At 41.6% G+C, this 18,888-nt stretch overlaps 1 protein-coding gene across 2 annotated transcripts in view; it reads left to right on the top strand.

Moving 5' to 3' along the window:
- Window positions 1-17,752, top strand: part of mcama (melanoma cell adhesion molecule a) — a 52,986-nt gene extending 35,234 nt beyond the window's left edge. The window contains exons 6-16 of one of the 2 annotated variants that reach the window (XM_051402298.1): window positions 591-770; window positions 2,051-2,178; window positions 4,277-4,421; window positions 4,544-4,659; window positions 5,742-5,883; window positions 6,715-6,845; window positions 8,202-8,343; window positions 10,159-10,194; window positions 12,446-12,575; window positions 13,355-13,505; window positions 15,331-17,752. In XM_051402298.1, coding sequence (XP_051258258.1) covers window positions 591-770; window positions 2,051-2,178; window positions 4,277-4,421; window positions 4,544-4,659; window positions 5,742-5,883; window positions 6,715-6,845; window positions 8,202-8,343; window positions 10,159-10,194; window positions 12,446-12,575; window positions 13,355-13,487 — 1,283 coding nt within the window. In that variant the 3' untranslated portion in view covers window positions 13,488-13,505; window positions 15,331-17,752. The remainder of the gene's footprint in view (window positions 1-590; window positions 771-2,050; window positions 2,179-4,276; window positions 4,422-4,543; window positions 4,660-5,741; window positions 5,884-6,714; window positions 6,846-8,201; window positions 8,344-10,158; window positions 10,195-12,445; window positions 12,576-13,354; window positions 13,506-15,330) is intronic. The other variant, XM_051402299.1, reaches the window with a different exon arrangement.
- Window positions 17,753-18,888: the final 1,136 nt, after the last annotated feature.

The following is an 18,888-nucleotide window of genomic DNA, read 5'->3' as shown; positions in this document are numbered from 1 at the left end:
GCGCCATCTATGGGTTGGTGGTGCCCGGTTGTCAGAGTGTAACGCTGTTTGTTTTCCACATGCTGTATTACGTCGATATCAAGCAGCAACCTCTGTGGCTGCAGTTCCTCTAACAGCCACTAGAGGCTGGCTCCAGCAGGGAGTCAATCTCCATATTAAAATGCCCAAATAAACATGTTTACAGTCTGGTACAAACAACAGAGCTAATTTCCCCGTTCATGACGACTGTACGGAGGGTGGATTTTTATACAACTCGCATCTTTAAATTATATTAAGGCTTAAAGTTATGCATAATTAAATGGGTGTGGCAGCTTTTCAGTAACCAGGCTTCATTCTTCATTCATTTTTTCTGGAAATAGATAATATTGAGAATATTTTTATATACAGAGAGAGGAAGAGTATATTAGGAGTAAGTGCTCTCTAAGTGGGGAGGGACTCGAGCACTTAGGGACCACGCAGGAGACTGGCCAGGATTGTAAACATTACGTTTACCTCCCGTTGCGTATCTGGGGTCCTGAAACCAGCTTTAATCTCGATTGGCTGTTGTGGTCCACTGTTACACGTCTGTACTGTCTGGTTTTGTACTCCAGATGTAAACGTGCTGACCCTGGTGACCCGGGACTTCAGGGACTTCTACTCCGTCCAGAGCACGCTGGAGTACAAGGTGGCGAAGGAGGACAAGGACGCCCATTTCTTCTGTGAGGTCAGCTTCTTTGTCCCGGCGGCCATCAGGACGGTCGAGTCCAACAGCATCAACGTCACCGTTCACTGTGAGTTGAGCCTCTTTTTATACTTCGTGTAGGTTTGATGTTTGTATCTCATCAGTTTGGGTAAAGATATAAAAGCCCCTCAGAGTTTCTGCCATTTAGATTTTTAACCACCAGTTCTCCTTTAAAACAGATCAAATCACGCTTACTGGAGTGAACTGTTTATCAGCCATTTTTCAAAATCAATCTAATCACATCAAAATAACTTTATTTATCTGTTAGGAACTACTGTATGTTATAATCTAAAGAATAATGCAGTTGAATGACATACTGTACCCCGCTCTCCCTTAAACACCAGTCAGTTGTCAATGTATTTTTCTGTTTCATTAATCAATATAAACTCCATCTAAAACAACATGTTGATGAAATGAACACAAACTTAAAAAATAAATCCTCATAAACACAAAAGCAAATCTCAGAAGTGTAAAACAGAACATGGTACGTACATGCATTGCATTGTGGGAATGCCCTGTGGGTTTTCCTTTAAGGGGGAATGTTCTGGAGTAGGTGGGTGAATGGTTAACCTTCCCAGATCTTCAAGGTTGTGTCTCCTCTGGGATAAAACTACAGAACCACAGTTGAGTTTGAACAATGTTCGCTCGACTGATTCTAAGATGTTGGAACAAATGCTGCTTGTGAAAGGATGCTGGGAAATGAGAGAGTTCAGGAGTAATGGGACAGCTTTAGTGGATATGTGTCCGGAGGGACCGAACTTGAAAAGAGTACGATGGTTTTGTAGCTCTGTAATTATGTTATTTATTTATTATTGTAACCAAAGATCTGCTTTCCTATGTTAGTGTCTGTTGTTCGTTTTTATTGTTTTTGTCTTGTACTTTTGTTTCTGTTTGTTGCTGGTTATAAAATGCAATAAAACTTCCAACAAAATAAAAAAAAGAATTAATAAATGAATAAAGTTAACCTTCTTCTTGATATTTGCATTATATATAAATCAGCATCAGCCACTGATAAACCCATATCATACAATATGAGAACATTACTGCAGCCTCAGCTGCTTTAATTCAGACCATTCTTCTCTAAACTGCTGGAATAGTCCTTTAAACGTTATTGTATCTAATGCTATATTATTTCAGATTCAGCAGACCCCCGATGTGTCTGTTGGTTTATTGTTGTGAGTCAGTGTTGCAGTGATACTGTGGCAGTCGGAGCCAAACGCAGTCTGTGCTGTCAGCGTTATGGAAATGGACTTGTGAAGTGACTTTAGCTGAATAAGCCTGCTTAATTTGATTCTGTGTGTGTGTGTGTGTGTGTGTGTGTGTGTCCAGACCCCACCACCATGGTGGAGCTGTGGAAGGAGTCGCCCCAGGGCTTGGTCAAAGAGGGGGACACTGTGGAGCTGCGTTGCCAGGGTGACGGCAACCCCCCGTCGCCCTTCGTTTTCAACAGAGAACAAGTAAGAATGGACGGTATTTTCTCACCCTAAAAGTCCCCGAGAGAGAGAATGGGTGACACGCAGGAGACACGCAGGGAATGTTTTTGATATGCAGAGCTCACAGGGCCCCATGTAGACATGAGTGTGCAGGGTCTGTGAAGGCTCTGTGGGCCCTGACCCTACAGATCCAGGCCGGGGTCTGAGACCGGAGGCCACACTGACAGGGCTCGTTCCCATGTCAGACACTCATCCATTGTATGTGCAGACAATGCAAAGACTCAGCTGACTGCCGCTTTAACGCCTGCTAACGAGGCGGTCGGGGACGTTTGGTCAGCGGTTGTTGTCGCCGTGACTTTATGATGTTTGTTTTGTTGTATTTTAATACTTTGGGCCATTCTCTTGTGATATGATGAGATAATTTACTTCATATTTTATAGTTTTTACAATAAATATTTGGAAGTATTACAACCACAGCAAAGAGTCAAATAAAAATAGCATTTACAAACTTACACATGTATCTAAAAACTAAAAATATAGCAGTGATGCAAGGAATGTTTATAAGTTTACAACATTGCTTGTTAACCAGTAAACTAACAAAGTGTCACATTGACTCTCCTCCATGTTTGTTTGTTTTGACTTCATACAAGCCTGCATCTCTGCCGGACAAAAAACGAACCAAATGACAAAAAATATTGCTGTAAAGATTATAATTTGTGATGCAATAAAATAAACACAGTTTTCCTGTCGTCACACGATATATATTTGGTCATATCGCATTCCCTAGACTCCACTAAACACTGCTTTAAAGGTACAGTATGTCCGCCACTAGGGGGGCTCTCACATCAAAACAATAACAAAAGATGAAGTTTGATGAGGTGGTGAAGCAGCGTGGGATCATGAGAGTTGTTGGGTGAACTTCTCCTGGTTAGGATTCCTTCAGGAGGTTTCTCCTGGGATCCGGATTATCCACAGAGGTCTCCTCCTCCTCCTCCTGGCGCAACAGTGCAAACTCAGGATCGGACCCAAACGCAAAGGACAGCAGCAGGCAGCAAGATGAGAGCAGTGATTTTAATATGAATTGAGCACAAAGACTAAATACAGGAGGGGAAGGATAACGAGGGGCAGGTGAACATAATCAGGGCGGGGCAGACAATCAGAACTGAAAGAAAGATAGAAAGTGAAGCCAAACAAGGGACAAAGGGATGAGAATTAAGATTCCACCTTAAAAATCACTGCTTTTCCCACACTGTGACAGACGAAGGACGTCCCGGAGGGGCTGCGAGCCGAGCTGCTGTTAAAAAGCACCAAGATCTAAACAGTGGATGGTAAACATGTGGCTTCAGACTGGATAAACAGTCAATGTATGCTATAAAATAGCTCTATTGTTTTTAGACATTTTAATGTAGAACTGTTACATATTATAGCTTTAACCAGACACAAGGTCTGTCTCTACTCTTAAGTCGGTTCTATAATTCATCCTCTGCAGATGATTCATGACTGCAGCCAGTTTCATAGCAATCCATTCAGTAGCTGCCAAGATCCTTCACTCTGGACCCAGAGACGGTGAAATGGATGAACCGACTGACATGAAAATCAAAGAAAAATGTTGTTACTTAGGAGAAAGTGGGTTTTGGATATTGCGGTTAAACATTTGGATGTGTTTAAATTCTGCCTGCGTCTCAACCACTCGTGTTGCTCGCCCTAATGGACTCCAGTGTAAATTGTGGCTGTTATTTGTAGCCAAAGAGCTAAGGAGTGAAAACTGGTCGGTGAAATGTTCAGAACCTGCATCCACCTCCGATAATAAATGTCAGATGTCATCATTTTTATGAGCAGAGTTGAAAGTGAAAACTGAGAGAGATCAAACGGGATAAATATCCTGCTTTGGGTGCCAGAGAGGACTCCAAAGATTACACGATGCACCAGTGGGCTTGTTTTATTAATCACATGTTTTCTTCCAACACACTCTATAATAAACTAAAGGAATTCATCTAAAGTCTGCAGCTGCCTCCCTCGCAGGACTAATTAAATTTTTTGTTGCACGTCTAACATCTAGTTTCTGTCATTACGTTCACATGATCACGACATGGATTCAGTAAGTGAGAGTGTTTTGTTGCAGGACCCGGACGAGGACTTGGAGAGCCGCGGCGATGTGTTGTTCCTCTCACCGGTGTCGCGGAAAGACAGCGGCATCTACCAGTGTCGCCCTCTGGACACCGACGACTACGCCGACGTCAAAGGAGAAATGCAGCTCACCGTGCACTGTGAGGAACACACATACACACACATGTACAACGTATATATCTGAAACAGACATTAGAGACAACATGAATTCAATCCACCCAACCGTGTGTTTCCTGTGTCTTGTTCTGTTTGTTGCGTTCAGACTTGGACCCAGCGGTCGTGGTACCCAAAGACTCAGAAGTCATGCTCAAAGGAGAAGATCTGATTGCGACCTGCAACGCTCTGTCCTCCCTGAAAACCTCCACCGTCTGGTACAAGGTACGCACACGGTAGTGGTACAGATTGTAGATTAGATTATGTTGTTCAGAAAAGAGCAACAAGCTGAAACTCATTTCTGTGAATCAATACAGCCATTCAAGCACTCACAATATGAATATATTAGAGTTAACATTACAGTGAGCAATGTATGCAGGGGATATGTAACAGCAATAACAGCTGCAGAATTTGCTCATTTAGTTTGAAACAAGACAAATGGTGTGTTCCCACCAAACAAAGCAAATATTTTGCCTTTTAAAGAGATTTTTATGTGATTCATTGTCAATAAACGGATCAAAAGGGCGCCGAAATAACGACATCATGATAGCCAGTTTGTAAAAAGTCTTTTGTCGGGTCTGTGTGCAAGACGGTGCGCAAACAACTGTAAAAATGTTTTCTGAATGGAGTTTGGATCAATCAGGGCTGTGCTAACTTAGTTATCAAGTAACAGACACATATTTTCAGCTCTTACCAGGTGGTCCAACTTCCTCATTGCTGTCCAGTCTCTGTATAAATATGAAGTAGTATCATAGAGCTCTGGGTGCACACAGGCAGCTAGAAGTTGGGGTGGCAGCTCCGTAGCTCTAAGCAGACAGGTTGAGACGACAGATAAAATCCACTTTTTAATCCCAAAAGTTTAAAAACTAACCCCTGTAAACGTCTCCAGGTCAGAGCAGAATCTGGTGTGACTGTGACTCTCTCCTGCTGAGTTCCCCGGGTTCAAGCAACTGTCTGTGGGCCAGCAGCAGCTCTGTCTCTCTGCTCCCTCACACACACACACACACACACACACACACACTGCAGAAACCTGGCGACATGCTCACATCTTTCACACAGAGTTCAATATTTTCAACTCATGTGAAATTGCAAAATGGGACGGATTTATAACTGAGGAGATCATCAAGGTTACAACAATTCATCCTCTACACTGATATCTGCACAAACATCCATGGGAATCCATCCAGTAGTGCCAGTAGTTACCACAAACTCATACAGCATCTCAGCTGCCTTCAGCCCCTGTTTTCTGATTATATGCATATGTGCTTATTGTGTGTGTGTGTGTGTGTGTGTGTGTGTGTGTATAGGATGGGCAGCAGGTGGGTTCGGGGAACACGTTGCACCTGAGGGACGCCACCTATGCAACAACAGGAGAGTACGCATGTGAGGTGACCGTTCCCTCCCTGCCGGCCCTTCACACCAGCGGCTCCGTTCACATCATCGTCCAAGGTCAGTCATCGTCCTCGCACTGGTTTTTATTCTTACTGGTTTAAAGATGTCAGGCCTTTTCTGGGTTATGAATTTAGACTCCAGTGAGCGTCAGTCAGGTGTAATTTGAATTTCATGAATTGCATCACGATTGTGCTGCTTTTTCCCCTTTAAAGTCTTCAAAGAACTGGTATTTTTGCCTATTTCATTTTTTTTTAGTTTTTTTTTGGCCTTTTATTGCCTTTATTTGATAGATACAGCTGAAGATAGACAGGAAAGGGGAGTAGAGAGAGGGGACAACATGCAGCAAAGGGCTGCAGGTCAGATTCAAACCCTGGGCCGCTGCAAGGACTTCGGTACATGGGTCGCCAGCTCTACCCACTGAGCTAACTGGGCGCCCATATTTTTGCTTATTTTGACACCATTTCTTGGAGTATCTTTTAGCTGACAACCAAAGCTAAAAGCTTATATAAGTTCATAAACAGTAATAATTGAAAGAAGTATTGAGTTTGAGAGCGCACAATGTGACGATGTTAAAGACAGAAGCTTTAAGACTGAACACTTTAGCTATTATAGTTTTTATTGAAGGAAAAACTACAAGGAAAGAGGAGGATTGTCCTCTTGGAGGCTTTTAATGTGAAACATCTGGAACCGAAGGACAAAATAAATAAACATACATGTCACAAAATACAAGATAAAATACAAATATGCTCTTACAGGTGTAATGTAAACAATCCAACTTTCCCATCTTTGTCCTCTCACACTTACAGATATTACTTACAGTAATTTGATCATTTGTGTGTGTGTGTGTGTGTGTGTGTGTGTGTGTGTGTGTGTGTTGGTGTGTGTGAGGTGGTGCCCAGCTGGTGGGCGAGGAGCAGGAGGTGCAGCTGGAGGAGGCAGCAGGCAGGATGGTGAACCTGAGCTGTGAGGCTCAGGGCCAACCGCTGCCCGTCATCAACTGGAACATCATCGGCAGCCAGGTATGAGCTCGCTGCACCGTGGTGGATGTTTGTGTTCATGTACTGTAGACGCTGGTTTGGTTTGTAGTAACAGTTGATGGGTTGATTGTAGCTATAGTTTTCTTTCTTTTTTTATTATTTCAAGACAAAAGACAATGAAACAGGACAATTTAAGTTTTATTTCTTACGTTTAATTGCTGTATTATATCATATTTTTGGTGATTATCACTAAAGAGCAGTTTTTATAGGTTCATTTTTCTTGTATTTTGGGTTCCTGGCAGCTTTATATTAATAAGCGAAATGAACCTTGGCTCCTGGGGGTTATTATAAAAGAACAAACACGCATCATCTTTGTATCGTATTCACAGAAAACACATCATTCTGTAAAAAACATTTGAAACAGTAAAAACCAGCCAAGTAGAGCTTCAGCCAGGAATCGTTTCAACAAGAACTCCTGGAAAAGTAAAATCCTTCACATACATTACTGTGTATTACTGTGTTGTTGTGCAGGTTGACAGGTGAGATACCACCGCGCTGCAGTAATGGCAGCAGGTTTACTTTCACCTACTACATCTGAGATTATAGTGTTTGTGGAGAACCAGCATCTCAGACTGAAACAATGGACGCTGCAGCCCACCAGACTCCAGAGACAAAACCAGTCATTTTACCGAGCAGATTATAAAACTCACCAAAATGTTGTTGTTAGTCTTTTCAGCAACTCCAGTTTGGTCAATATAAAGCCTTAACTCACTGAGTTATATATTAGAAAATATATGTGACGCAAGCTGCAACGACTGCAGCATAACGTTAGCTAATCCTCGGGGACACACGTCCAATGTGTATGTCCATTAAAAGAGCTTAATGTTTGCCACTGAAAGGCTCAGGTTGTTATTGTCAGTGTCTGACAGCATTATGGAAAGGATCCCTTCAGAGATATGAAAATCAGAATCAGAATCAGAAATACTTTAATAATCCCAGGGGGAAATTACTTAATTATTAAAGTAATACTTACTTAATTAGATAGACCTTTAGTTTAACCAGAAGCAGCAATGTAATCACTCTCCACCAGACTCCATAGAGAAAAACAGCTCGTATATAAGCGTTACGTCATTCAAAGTGAACAGAAACTAAATAAAACTCACTAAAGGCGTCTTTGTTAGTCTTTCCAGCAATCACCAACTCTGGTTTGGTGGAAATAAATCCTTAATTCACCGACAGAGATGATAAAAGCAGCAGTTTCAGTCACTGCGACACCACAACTCCACTATATCTTTACATAGCTGTTTGCTGCTATATTAATGTGTTAAACCTCATATATATAAATATAATAAAGTGTGTACTGCTGTTCTCATCAACCAGCTGTGTTTGTCTCCACAGAACTGGCACGAGGTGGTGAACCAGGCAAACAGGCACATCGCTCACAGCGTGGTGTCGGTGAAAGTCACCTCGGACATCAGCGCCCTGTGCAACGCCTCCAATGACATGGGCACCGAAGTGAAGGCTTTCAGCATCAAAGCCAGTAAGAGTCTCTCTCTCCCTCTCTCCCTCTCTCTCCCTCTCTCTCCCACTTACACTGGAAGATCTGTATGAGTGGATCAGGCTGTATGTTCAGAGGACGGAGAGGGAGTCAGGCTCTGAAACTGTCATTAGCCATTCTTTTTAATCTTATGAAATATGTGCTAACTCTTGCATTTACACAGAGCAAGTCTGGACAATTAAAAGGCACTCACCAGTGGGGGGGGGATTATTATTTTTTTTCATCATTTAGTCCTTTTAATCCCAATCTTTACTCCAACATGACAGGACTGTCACAGAAAGTGCCTCAGAGCTCACACAATATTGGCTTCTGGTTCCTTGATGGAGCTGCAGCGAGTCGATGTGAAGGAGGAAGAGTTTCTCTCTGCTCACCCCAGTGAGGGAGTTCAAAACTTAGTTTGCTTTTGAAGCCTTTAATGAATGCAAATCATGAGCGTGAGGGTTTGCTGGCCTCCGCTTCTCACAGTTAATGTCCTATTTTATATATTCTGAAGCACAGAATGAACAGACTTTAAGTTGGCGCTCTCATTTATTCCCATTTGCTCACAAGATGTCTGAAGTGTTTTGTTTAATATTCCTAATTTTAGTTTTTCAACCGTTAGGGTTGGGGGCGATATGTTAAAATTTTCCTATTTAAGTCAATATGTGAATATGTTAAAAAACTGGCAACTTTATTTAATTGTATCACAGACCCAGGAGGCAGGAGGAGGGAGGGTGCAGGTGATTAGTACAAGCAGCAGCTGAGTAATTAGCATAAAACAACAAAAAGGGCGATACTACCTCGATTGAGCCACCGCAAATCACTAACAGCCTTAGACACAGCAACACTTCACGCATTACTAGTATGTTTTTAGCCAAATAGCCAATGTATGACCAGAAGAACAACAACAACAATGGCGGACTATCAAGCTGTGTTTGTGCTGCGGGCTCTGCTGAGTTTATTAATGATCCTAAAGGAAAGTTGCTGCATTGTTTCTGTGATCAAACTACACTTTTAAATGTTTAATTTGCAGATCTGTTTGCACCACTGACAGTTTATATAATGGACAGAACGTGGAAGTGGCTTAAACCTGCAGTCTATGAAACGGCCAGCAGGGGGCAGCTCCATTGGTTGCAATAAAACACAGATACCATTCAGTCTTATGGAGAAATGAGTCGACTTCTCACTTCCTTGATGAGCTCAGTAAACAGTTTCCTGATGAGTTTCTGGTCTCAGTCTCTAGTTTCAGTCTTCTTCCATACAGCATGATGTTCATTTAGTAACTGATGGTCCCATTTAGAGTAAAACAGACCATAAAGCAGGGTATGCTTTAGGGCGGGGCTACCTTGTGATTGACAGCTCATTCTCAGTGAGTCCGTCCAGCTCAACCAAACTCAGATCAAACTGTCAAACAGTGCTGATCAGATATGGATCCAGATTGTGTTGTTGACCGTTTCTCTCCTCAAATCTGTTCACAAACACATTTTAATGTTTATCTGGAATACCAGATCCTGTGTGAGCAGGCGAGCCGCCATTGTTTCCTTCTAGTCGAAACTGAGAGCAGCTCAACTCGCAATACGTCACCCCCAAAACTGTTGAGGATTCAAAATGGTTCTCCACAAACCGATGGGTGACGTCACAGATTGCAGGTTTTAACCTGCAGGTTGGGAACTGCTGCTGAATGAAGCCAGTATTGTAAACACATACAGTCAGCTCTGTTCCTCTCACACCTCCACAGGAATTAAATGTATTATGTGAAGTGTGTGTGTGTGTGTGTGTGTCGGGGCTCGCTCTAAGTGTTGTTCTACTTGTTCACAGTTCCCATGGTCACCTCAACTGCTCCCTTCTCTCCTGGTAAGATCGTCGCCCTCTTTATTTTTTATTAAAGGCGCCTCTTTCTCCTCTGTCTCTTCACGCTTTAGTTCATGTCTGTGACAACGAAGGGTTGGAGGATTATATACATTATTTATGATTTTCTATACCAGTACTGTCTTTAGTTCGCTGGCAGATCTTTGGGATGGCCTGAGGGCACATTAAATATTCTGTTTGATACTGAGAGAAAAATCATAACAGCAGCAAATTCAAGCACGCCAACAGTTACAGTGGTACTTGGACCAAATGCTGCAGCGGGTAAAAACATTATTTGTACATCCCAGAATCTTTTAAACAAACATAAATAAGGAAGAAAATTGCGTTTTACTGCCGTTTCCAGACAGTCTTGTGTTTTATAGTGGATTGTTACATACCTGGTGAAATTATTATGGGGCAATTTTATCTGAGCAGTCACTTCATACCATTAAAATCTTCACTAGCCTGTGGGGAGTACAGCGGGCACATAAAGAGCACCCACAACCATTAAAAAAACAACCATAACAAAAAAGAAACTATGTCAAAAATCATCCAGCGTAGCGCAAGAGCGGCTCCCAGGAAGTAAATATTTGGTCGCCGTCCTAATTGTTTACTGAGGTTATTAAACACTGGAACAGCCCCTCAGAGTAGAAGCTTTCTGCACACACTCAACAAAAAGAAAGGGAGTGGAAGATGTTCTTTAAAAATGAATTACATCACGGTTTTATGACATTCTGAGCCGTAAAATGAACGACGGCGTCTCAGTTTGTTTTCTCCTTTTTTCGTGGGTTCAGCATTATTCAGAAAGGCTGATCTGGATAATTCAATTCAGGAGAAGCAAAGAAAATCCCCCCAAAAAATAGCAATTTTATGTCATACAAAAGATGGATGTCTCACTGAGATATCAAAGTCCCGCCATTACACCTGGTTGACTCATCATGACATGAAACACCTTTTTATAACTTTAATAATGAATTAAAACCAAACAAAAACCAAAAGAAAAATCACTTTAACTTACATCAGTGTGAGAAAAATGACCAAAAACTACTTAATTTTTCAGTAAAATGGCAAAAAAACTGATCTAGGAGGATAAACTTCTACATAAATATGACTGTGACTGTACGATACACTGGATTTAATAATAAAATAAAGTTGGATATTTGCTAGGTATGAACCACAAAAAAAAGTTACTACAGGAATATTTTAGTGAAATTAGAATTAAAAAAAGTTCAAATTGAACTAAACCAGATACACTCATTATAAGAATATTAAATGTTCTCGAAATGATGAATTTAGTGAAGCTACTGTTAATACTGTTTCCCTGCTCGCCTCTTAAAATAAACTGAACCAACAAACTGTAAAGTTAAAGTGCAGCCAAGAAAGAAAAAAAGCTCTTTTCATTCAGGATGGATAATTTAATGTAAATAAAGCCAGTTAAGAGTCACAGATGCTGCACAAAGTAAATGACATTTTCCTGCAGTCCTCCAACTTTAATGACACTGAAATATAAAGGACATCATTTCACGCTCAGCTAATTATTATTTATTATTATGCATGAGGAAATGGACTTTGTTAAATAAGCCACTTAAAAGAGTTGAAATAATGCAGTTTGTACGTATTTGTTCATTTTCATAAAGTTGGAGAGCTTGCAGCACACAGATTAGAAGCAGTTGAAGCAGCAGAGGCAAAGATAAGGAGGTTTTTCAGTCTGCAGAAGGGATCCAAAAACACTGGATACACTACACTTCCCATAATGCAACTGATAGCATCTTCTTGTTGGACCTCCAGGTCTTTCAAACTTCACACCCCCAGTTTGTAACGCAGACTTTCTGGTATGAATCTCTATCTTCTAAAAAACCACACAAACTAATCAGAAAACACTTGAACGTACAGCGGAACCACTTAAAATGGCAGAAACAATCTTTGGGAAACATTTTATTTGACATTTTATTTAGTTTGCTTTATGAGCTATACCGCAGTCAGCCACCAGGGTGGCGATAGAGATGTTTTTGCTTCACTCTTTGAGAGCTGTTACGTCCTCCATCTTTATATACATTGAGGATTTAAACTGGAAGGTTTTCAGAAGGTTCCAGACCGGCATTTTGCAAATAGCTGTAAGTTTAATCTCGTCTTGGCGTGAATCTTCGTACAGTGGAGCCAACATGGCCCCCACACACTGAACACCACTGCTGTACGTTTAACACTAACATGTGATTGGTCTCCCTGTCTGTGTGTGTGTGTGTGTGTGTGTGTGTAGCCGAGGGCAGCGGGGTGATCATAGTGGTGATCATACTGTGTCTGCTGCTGCTGGCCATCCTCGGCAGTGTTCTCTACTTCCTGCATAAGAAGGGGAAGATCCCCTGTGGACGCTCAGGGAAACAGGAGATGTGAGTACCTCAGTCTCTGTGAAATCTGTCCACAGAACAACACAACAACAACACTGACCACAGCGGCGTAGCAGAAACAGCGAGCTGGTAGTCAGAGCTAACAGAGCTAATGAGCAGCTGCTGTCAGCTGGAGCTTTTAGCTTTGAGTCACTAGAAGCACATTCATGTTGTTTGTAAATGTTTCTGTGTGTTGTAGCTGAGCTAGAGGCTCAGAGAGGCTAACTCTCTCTCCACTCAGAGCGGAGGCTGGGGCAGGTGGGCTGCCCTCCTCTCATTACAGGGCATTAACTCATTTTTTGGGTTATTTTAAACAGTAGAGGGCACGTTGAGACATTTTCAACCCACTAAAACTCATAACTTTGGTAAAAATGTTCAATTTTAACAGCAGCACTGATGTGTTTCATCATAGTGTCGTCATATAATTCAGTTTACAGCTCAAAAAGCATCATTTTATGGAGGAGTACGTCTTTAAAGATTTGAATGGCACAGTTTTAGGTTTTTTCATGGGATTTGTTGATACTTATAAAAATATAGAATATATTATCCTTTAAAGAAGTTAGGGATGTAACTCTAGACTTATACCTCTTAGATGAAGTTGCAATCTTTTGTATTTTTTTATTTCTGACTCAAATTAAATAAATGTTTTGAATTATTATGGTTTATTGACTTATATAACATTTAAGCTCAGGTTGTACAGATGTTAGGGGCTATGAATCATTTCCACATACTCCGTCACAATGAGCAAAAACACCAACGCCGACTCTTGTTTCTGTCGTCAGTACCAAAGAGAAGACCACCAAAGATGACATTGTCGTGGAGATGAAGACCAACACAAAGAATGAGGAAGCCGTCCTCCTAAAGGCCGTCAACGGAGACAAAAAGGGCCCCAATGAGCAGGTAACTGCTGGATGAACGTCATTATTTCACAATGTAAGACTCCAGTTTGATCCTGTTACGTTTGTGGAGCTGAAATGTAAAGTTTATCCTGACGGTGGTGCGAGAGAAAAAACCCATAAAAACAGTTTTTCACAGATGCTTGTCAGGAACTCAAGGAGTTGGCTCACGTACGTGGTCAACATCCCCCCTCAGAGGCCGGGTAAAATTTTGGAAGTGTGTATTTTTGGTTGATAGCAGCAGCTTTTGCATCAATTATTTATTGGTTATAAATAAACATAGGCCAGCTGCGAGGGTGCAGAAACACATTCTGATGATACGTGGACGCCTGGACGTGATACAGACGGACAGGAGTTCAGATGTTTTATCTCTGTGCTTTAATGTGGGATTTTAAATGAGCTGTCACAGCGGCATGAAAGGAGCCATTGTCTGCTTGTTGCTTCTATAAACACAGACGTTATTTTAGCCTCTTTTTTTAATCATTTTGATGGAATAAAGTTGTTTTAGACGCCTAAGTTGAGAACTTACTGCACTGTTTTCCCAGTTTATTTGATCTGAATGTCAGACTTCCTCTGAGTTGATTGGAGGATCATTCAGATCACCTGTTTGCGGAGGCTGCGAGCGCTGACTCCCGATCAGTAATTGAGAGCAGCTTGGTGCGTTTCTCCTCTCGGCCAATCAGGTTGTGGCGACGCCCGTTCTTTAGTTCATAAGAGAGGCGGGGAACTTCGTGCCCGGGTCATTCTGGTCCTTCCTCAGCTTAGCGCAGACCTCGATCAGATACTGTCACCCAGAAACACTTCCCATTGAGTCTTTCTGTTTTTAACTGAAAGTGATTCTAAGCTTTTTGAAGCTCGTTTGAGTGAATATTAAAGAATAAGTTTCCTCTATGTTGCATCAGAGCAGATCTTAGTGCCACCTGTACAAACGCTGCCTGCATGCCTGCACCCTATTTTGTCTATTGGGTTGTTTTCTTTGAAACACCTTTAAATCCCATTTCCTTCCTGGAGAGGCATTAGTTTGTGTGTCTGTGAAAAGGACATAGATCCATATTTGGAGATTTGGATGAATTCTGAGCAGATTATTTCCTGTTTAAATGGACCGTACTTGTATAGCGCCTTTCTAGTCTTCCGACCACTCAAAGCGCTTTACACGTGCCACATTCACCCTTTCACACACATTCACTCAGTGATGGCAAAGTCCATCGAACAGAAACAACATTCATACACACTCACACACCGATGCAGGAATGGGAGCAATCGGGGTTCAGTATCTTGCCAAGGATACGACATGTGGCACCAGGAGCGGGGATCGAACCCACAACCTTCCGATGAGGAACGACCTGCTGCCCAGCCACAGCCCCCGGGAACTTTTTATAATTCTCTGTCTGTATTATGTATTTCTATCTATTTTTAACACTCATACAGACTTAATAGACTTCTTTTTGGACAAATTCAGTGTTTTCTTGTCCCTGATGCTTGACCATTGTTCTATTAGACAACGTTTCTTCACAGAAGTGAATGAAGTGCTGAGATATAGACCTGCTGTGTAGATTTTTTAAAGTTTTCCAGCACACCTTGATATCCAGAAGGCCTCACAACCCTTCATGAAGCTTTGGCGACCCCTAGTGGGGGTCCCGACCCCCAGGTTGGGAACCTTTTTGACCGTTTTTTGCTGCCGTTTCCAGATCTCATCAAACTAACGTGGCAACTACAACTACAAAAATAAGACCGGAAATTACATTTGTCTTGTTTTCCGTTGCTAAAATCACAAGTTGTTGTTGTTGTCGTTGTTGTTGTCGTTGTTGTTGTCGTTGTTGTTTGTGTGTGACGCTGATGTTTGTCCTCCTCTGTCCCTCCAGTAAAGTCCCCGATGGTCCAGGAGTGACGTTGTGCAGCAGGAGGCAGGACACACGAAGCCAGCAGTCAGCGCGCGTGTGTGCGTGTGTGTGTGAAACCACCTCACAGTCCGGACCCCCCCCAAATCAGGCTTTCATTCTCGGCAGTATTCAGTAGATTTACACAGGAACACACACACACACACACACACACACACCACACACACACACACACACACACACACACACACACAGGTATGTTTGTACAGATGTGTTTTTTCCTTTGGATGTTTGCTTCCTCGTTCAGTTTCATTTTGTTTTTGTATGCTCGGCTGTCGTTCAGTGTGTGTGTGTGTGTGTGTGTGTGTGTGTGCGCGTGTGATGGTGTCTCAGGTGCGTCATCACCTTTTTGTTTTTTAAAATAAAAGTGTATATATTATATATATTTTGTTATTTAAGATATTTTGGCACGTTCATGGGTCCAGGTGAGTTTTTCAGAGACCAAACGCTCTTCAGTCCCACTGAGAGGAGGCTCGTCAGTGTGTTCGCTCCGGTTTCACAGCCAACGTTTGTCAGGATTCATATTAAAACTGACCCCAAAAAAAGGGCGTTTCCTCCAGAATTCAGTGTCTAATGTGGCTTGAAACGCCGGATAATCAGCACGCACACTGGCAGCCTTCTCTGGCAAACTGCTGTCAAACCCTTGTACTGTTTGTAAATACATTGTAGTGTACAGACCTGCTAGTGGTGGCCTTGGACTGTTACTGAAGGTGAAAAGGTCAAAGGTTAGTGATCTGCTGTGCCTGTTTTTTGAGAATGCATCATACACTGAATTTCTTTTTCTTTTGGGTTTGCTCGGTGTGTTTGTTCTTGGTTTCCACTGCGAGCTAGTCGGGCCTGAAGAAGTGTTTCCAGTGTTTGTGAGTGTTTGTGACGTGTTTGCTGCAGATAAAACACACACTGTACTGCGAGCTGCAGCGTTTTACTTTCTCTGCTTACTGTCTGAGTTTCTGTTTGTGTCTGTGCAGTGTGAGAGTCAACTGGCAGACGCTTACACACTTTTTATCAGATAATCCGTCACAGGGAACATTGAGTTCTATCACTCGGTGGTGATGCAGTTTTTACTGCAGGTTGATGAGAAAGGTCTGCTCTGTGATGGATCTGAACTCCAGCAAGTCTCGAGTTTCAACGTTGTTTTTTTCTTTTAAATGAATGTAAAGCAGTGGCTGTGGAAGGTAGAAATACACTTCATTTCTATCTGCAGCTCCCCCAGTTTCTCATTATCACCACATTCACACGGCAGAGCAAAGAAACCAGGACTCACTGTTTCGAAGGCGTTTCAACAATCTACCGTCTGTACAGGAGCAGCAAATGACAAACCAGCCTGTTCTCTTAATCGTGTATGAAAATATTTATGGAACAAAAACAAACTCAACATAAAATTGTAACATTCCCGAATCCGAACAAAGACGGCAGCATCCCGTTAGGTTCACCACTCTTACTCTTCCACACAAAAACAACAAATCACATTAATCAATGACGGAAGAAAAGGCAAAAACATAACCAAACATAAACCTCAGAAAATGACAACAAAACAAGAACAGCAAAAAGAAAATGTTCCAAAACAACACAATTAAAAGATATATCTACGTAAGATTCGTGTTTTTCTATTTTCATACACAAGTTTTTATATTTCTTGTACAAAACAATAAGGGCGATGTCATTTCTGGACACTTTCTTAAAGAAAAAATGGTTAAAAGCCCCTTTTTTTAAAATCCAGATGAGGAAAAGGGTTTTTGGAGATTCTTGAAATGCCTTCAGACGAGCTGTAAGTGTTTCTGAACGAACTTCTGGCTCTTGTTGTGCAACAAGTGGACGTTTGAATGTGATGATGATGGATGGGGGGGGACAAACTGCAGCTGATTTCTAGTAACTATTAACATGCAGCAACACTGGAGCACTGCTTGTAAAGGCCCGTGTTGTGAATACGATGTTACTGATCATTGGTTAGGTTATTGTGAAAAGATTTGTTTTGTTGCGCTACGTTGCCCAGATGACTTGCAGCATTAAAAAAATATTAGAAGTAGTGAGATGTTTTCTGTTTTCCATTGAGGTGATAAAGTTGTTTTAAAAAAATAAAATAAATCCAGGTTCAGGACGTCCTCAGGCAAGAAGTGTCCTCGTGTGCGACGCTTTCATTGTGGTTTTAGAGAAGCCGCATAAAGCCATAACACCGACCGTCTCTGGTTTCAGTTCCACACAACTTTAAAATATTCTGTTTTTATTGTTTCACCGGTGAGAAAACAAGTTTGAAACATTGCAAACAAGTTCTTTCTTTTTCTAAATGTGTGTAAATTAAGTACTGTACATGTGATTCTTGATGCTTGCGTTTTTTTTTATATTTTTTGCAAGAAAATAATGCCAAATAAAAAACGTTTCATTTAAAGAGACTGGTTGTTTTTATTATTCCTGCAGAGGTTTGTATGGAAGCACATTACTGCCAATGTGATGGGATATATTGAGTTTCTCATTATTGTTGAGTCAATATTTTGAGTTCTTCATCATCAGGTTCAGTCATTTTTATTGATTTTGAAACTTGATTTGCAGTCAGAGGCACAGACATAAAAAACAAATGATTCCTGTACATATAATTTACAGTAAACCGTAATCCAACAACATCAATGCAAAACAATGAATGTGCAAGATGCTAAAACGTGTGCAAATAAAGCAGAGTTATTGCTCTTCAGCCGAGGTTCTCTAAGTCTACAGCCTGAGGAAAGAGTTCCAGACTCGAGGTGCAGGAGGTTCTTTATACAGTCCTGTACAGATGTGACCTTGTGGAGAACCTGCTGGTCAAAGACAGACATCAGGAGAGTCTGTGGGACCTTCAGGTTCAGGTGGTTTTTATCCTTTTTTATATTTAGGTTGCCGTACCAAACAATCAGATCTAACAGATTCGACTTATAAATCAAGGACATTATTTTCTGTCCACATCAAAAACATTTAGAAAGTTCTTCATCAAATTAAAGATATTTATACTGTTCATGTTCTTTTCTGAATTACTAAAATTATTCTGTCACAAATGTGCTTCCGTAGATACGAAAGAGCACTTGGTGTTGGAATGAGATCACTTTTGGGGCTTTTTCTTTGGCCCCAGGGCTCAACGCGAACCAGAACGGCAGCGAGTTCAGTCCCACAGCGAGGAGACAGGAAGCGGCGCTGCCTCCAAACCGCTGTCAGCGCGAGCTGGAAACGACTCCAACAGTAGCTCAGGTTTCTATCTGGAGTCTGGAAGGACCCAAAAACACAGCTCACATCTGCAACGAATTCAGGCTCCTCACAGCTGCCCTGCTTTAAAACAAACCAGCCATTCTCTGTTTTATTCAGTGCAAAGTGTAAAACTCCAGGTGACGACAACATAAAAGGGAGAAAAGTGAAAAGGAACTCTTCAAAAGTCAAAGTGAAAACAGCATCTTTCTGATCTCCTTTTAATCTGCATTTGCCCCAAAGAGAGAAATGACATGCTGATGGATAATGGTTCTCCACCTGGGGGTCCCGGTGTATCGATATAAACTGACTGTT

This window comes from Dicentrarchus labrax, unplaced genomic scaffold, assembly GCF_905237075.1.
Source record: "Dicentrarchus labrax unplaced genomic scaffold, dlabrax2021, whole genome shotgun sequence".
NCBI classification, from domain to species: Eukaryota; Metazoa; Chordata; class Actinopteri; family Moronidae; genus Dicentrarchus; species Dicentrarchus labrax.
The sequence above is the reverse complement of the archived record's forward strand: the minus strand, read 5'-3'. Positions and strand labels throughout refer to the sequence as shown.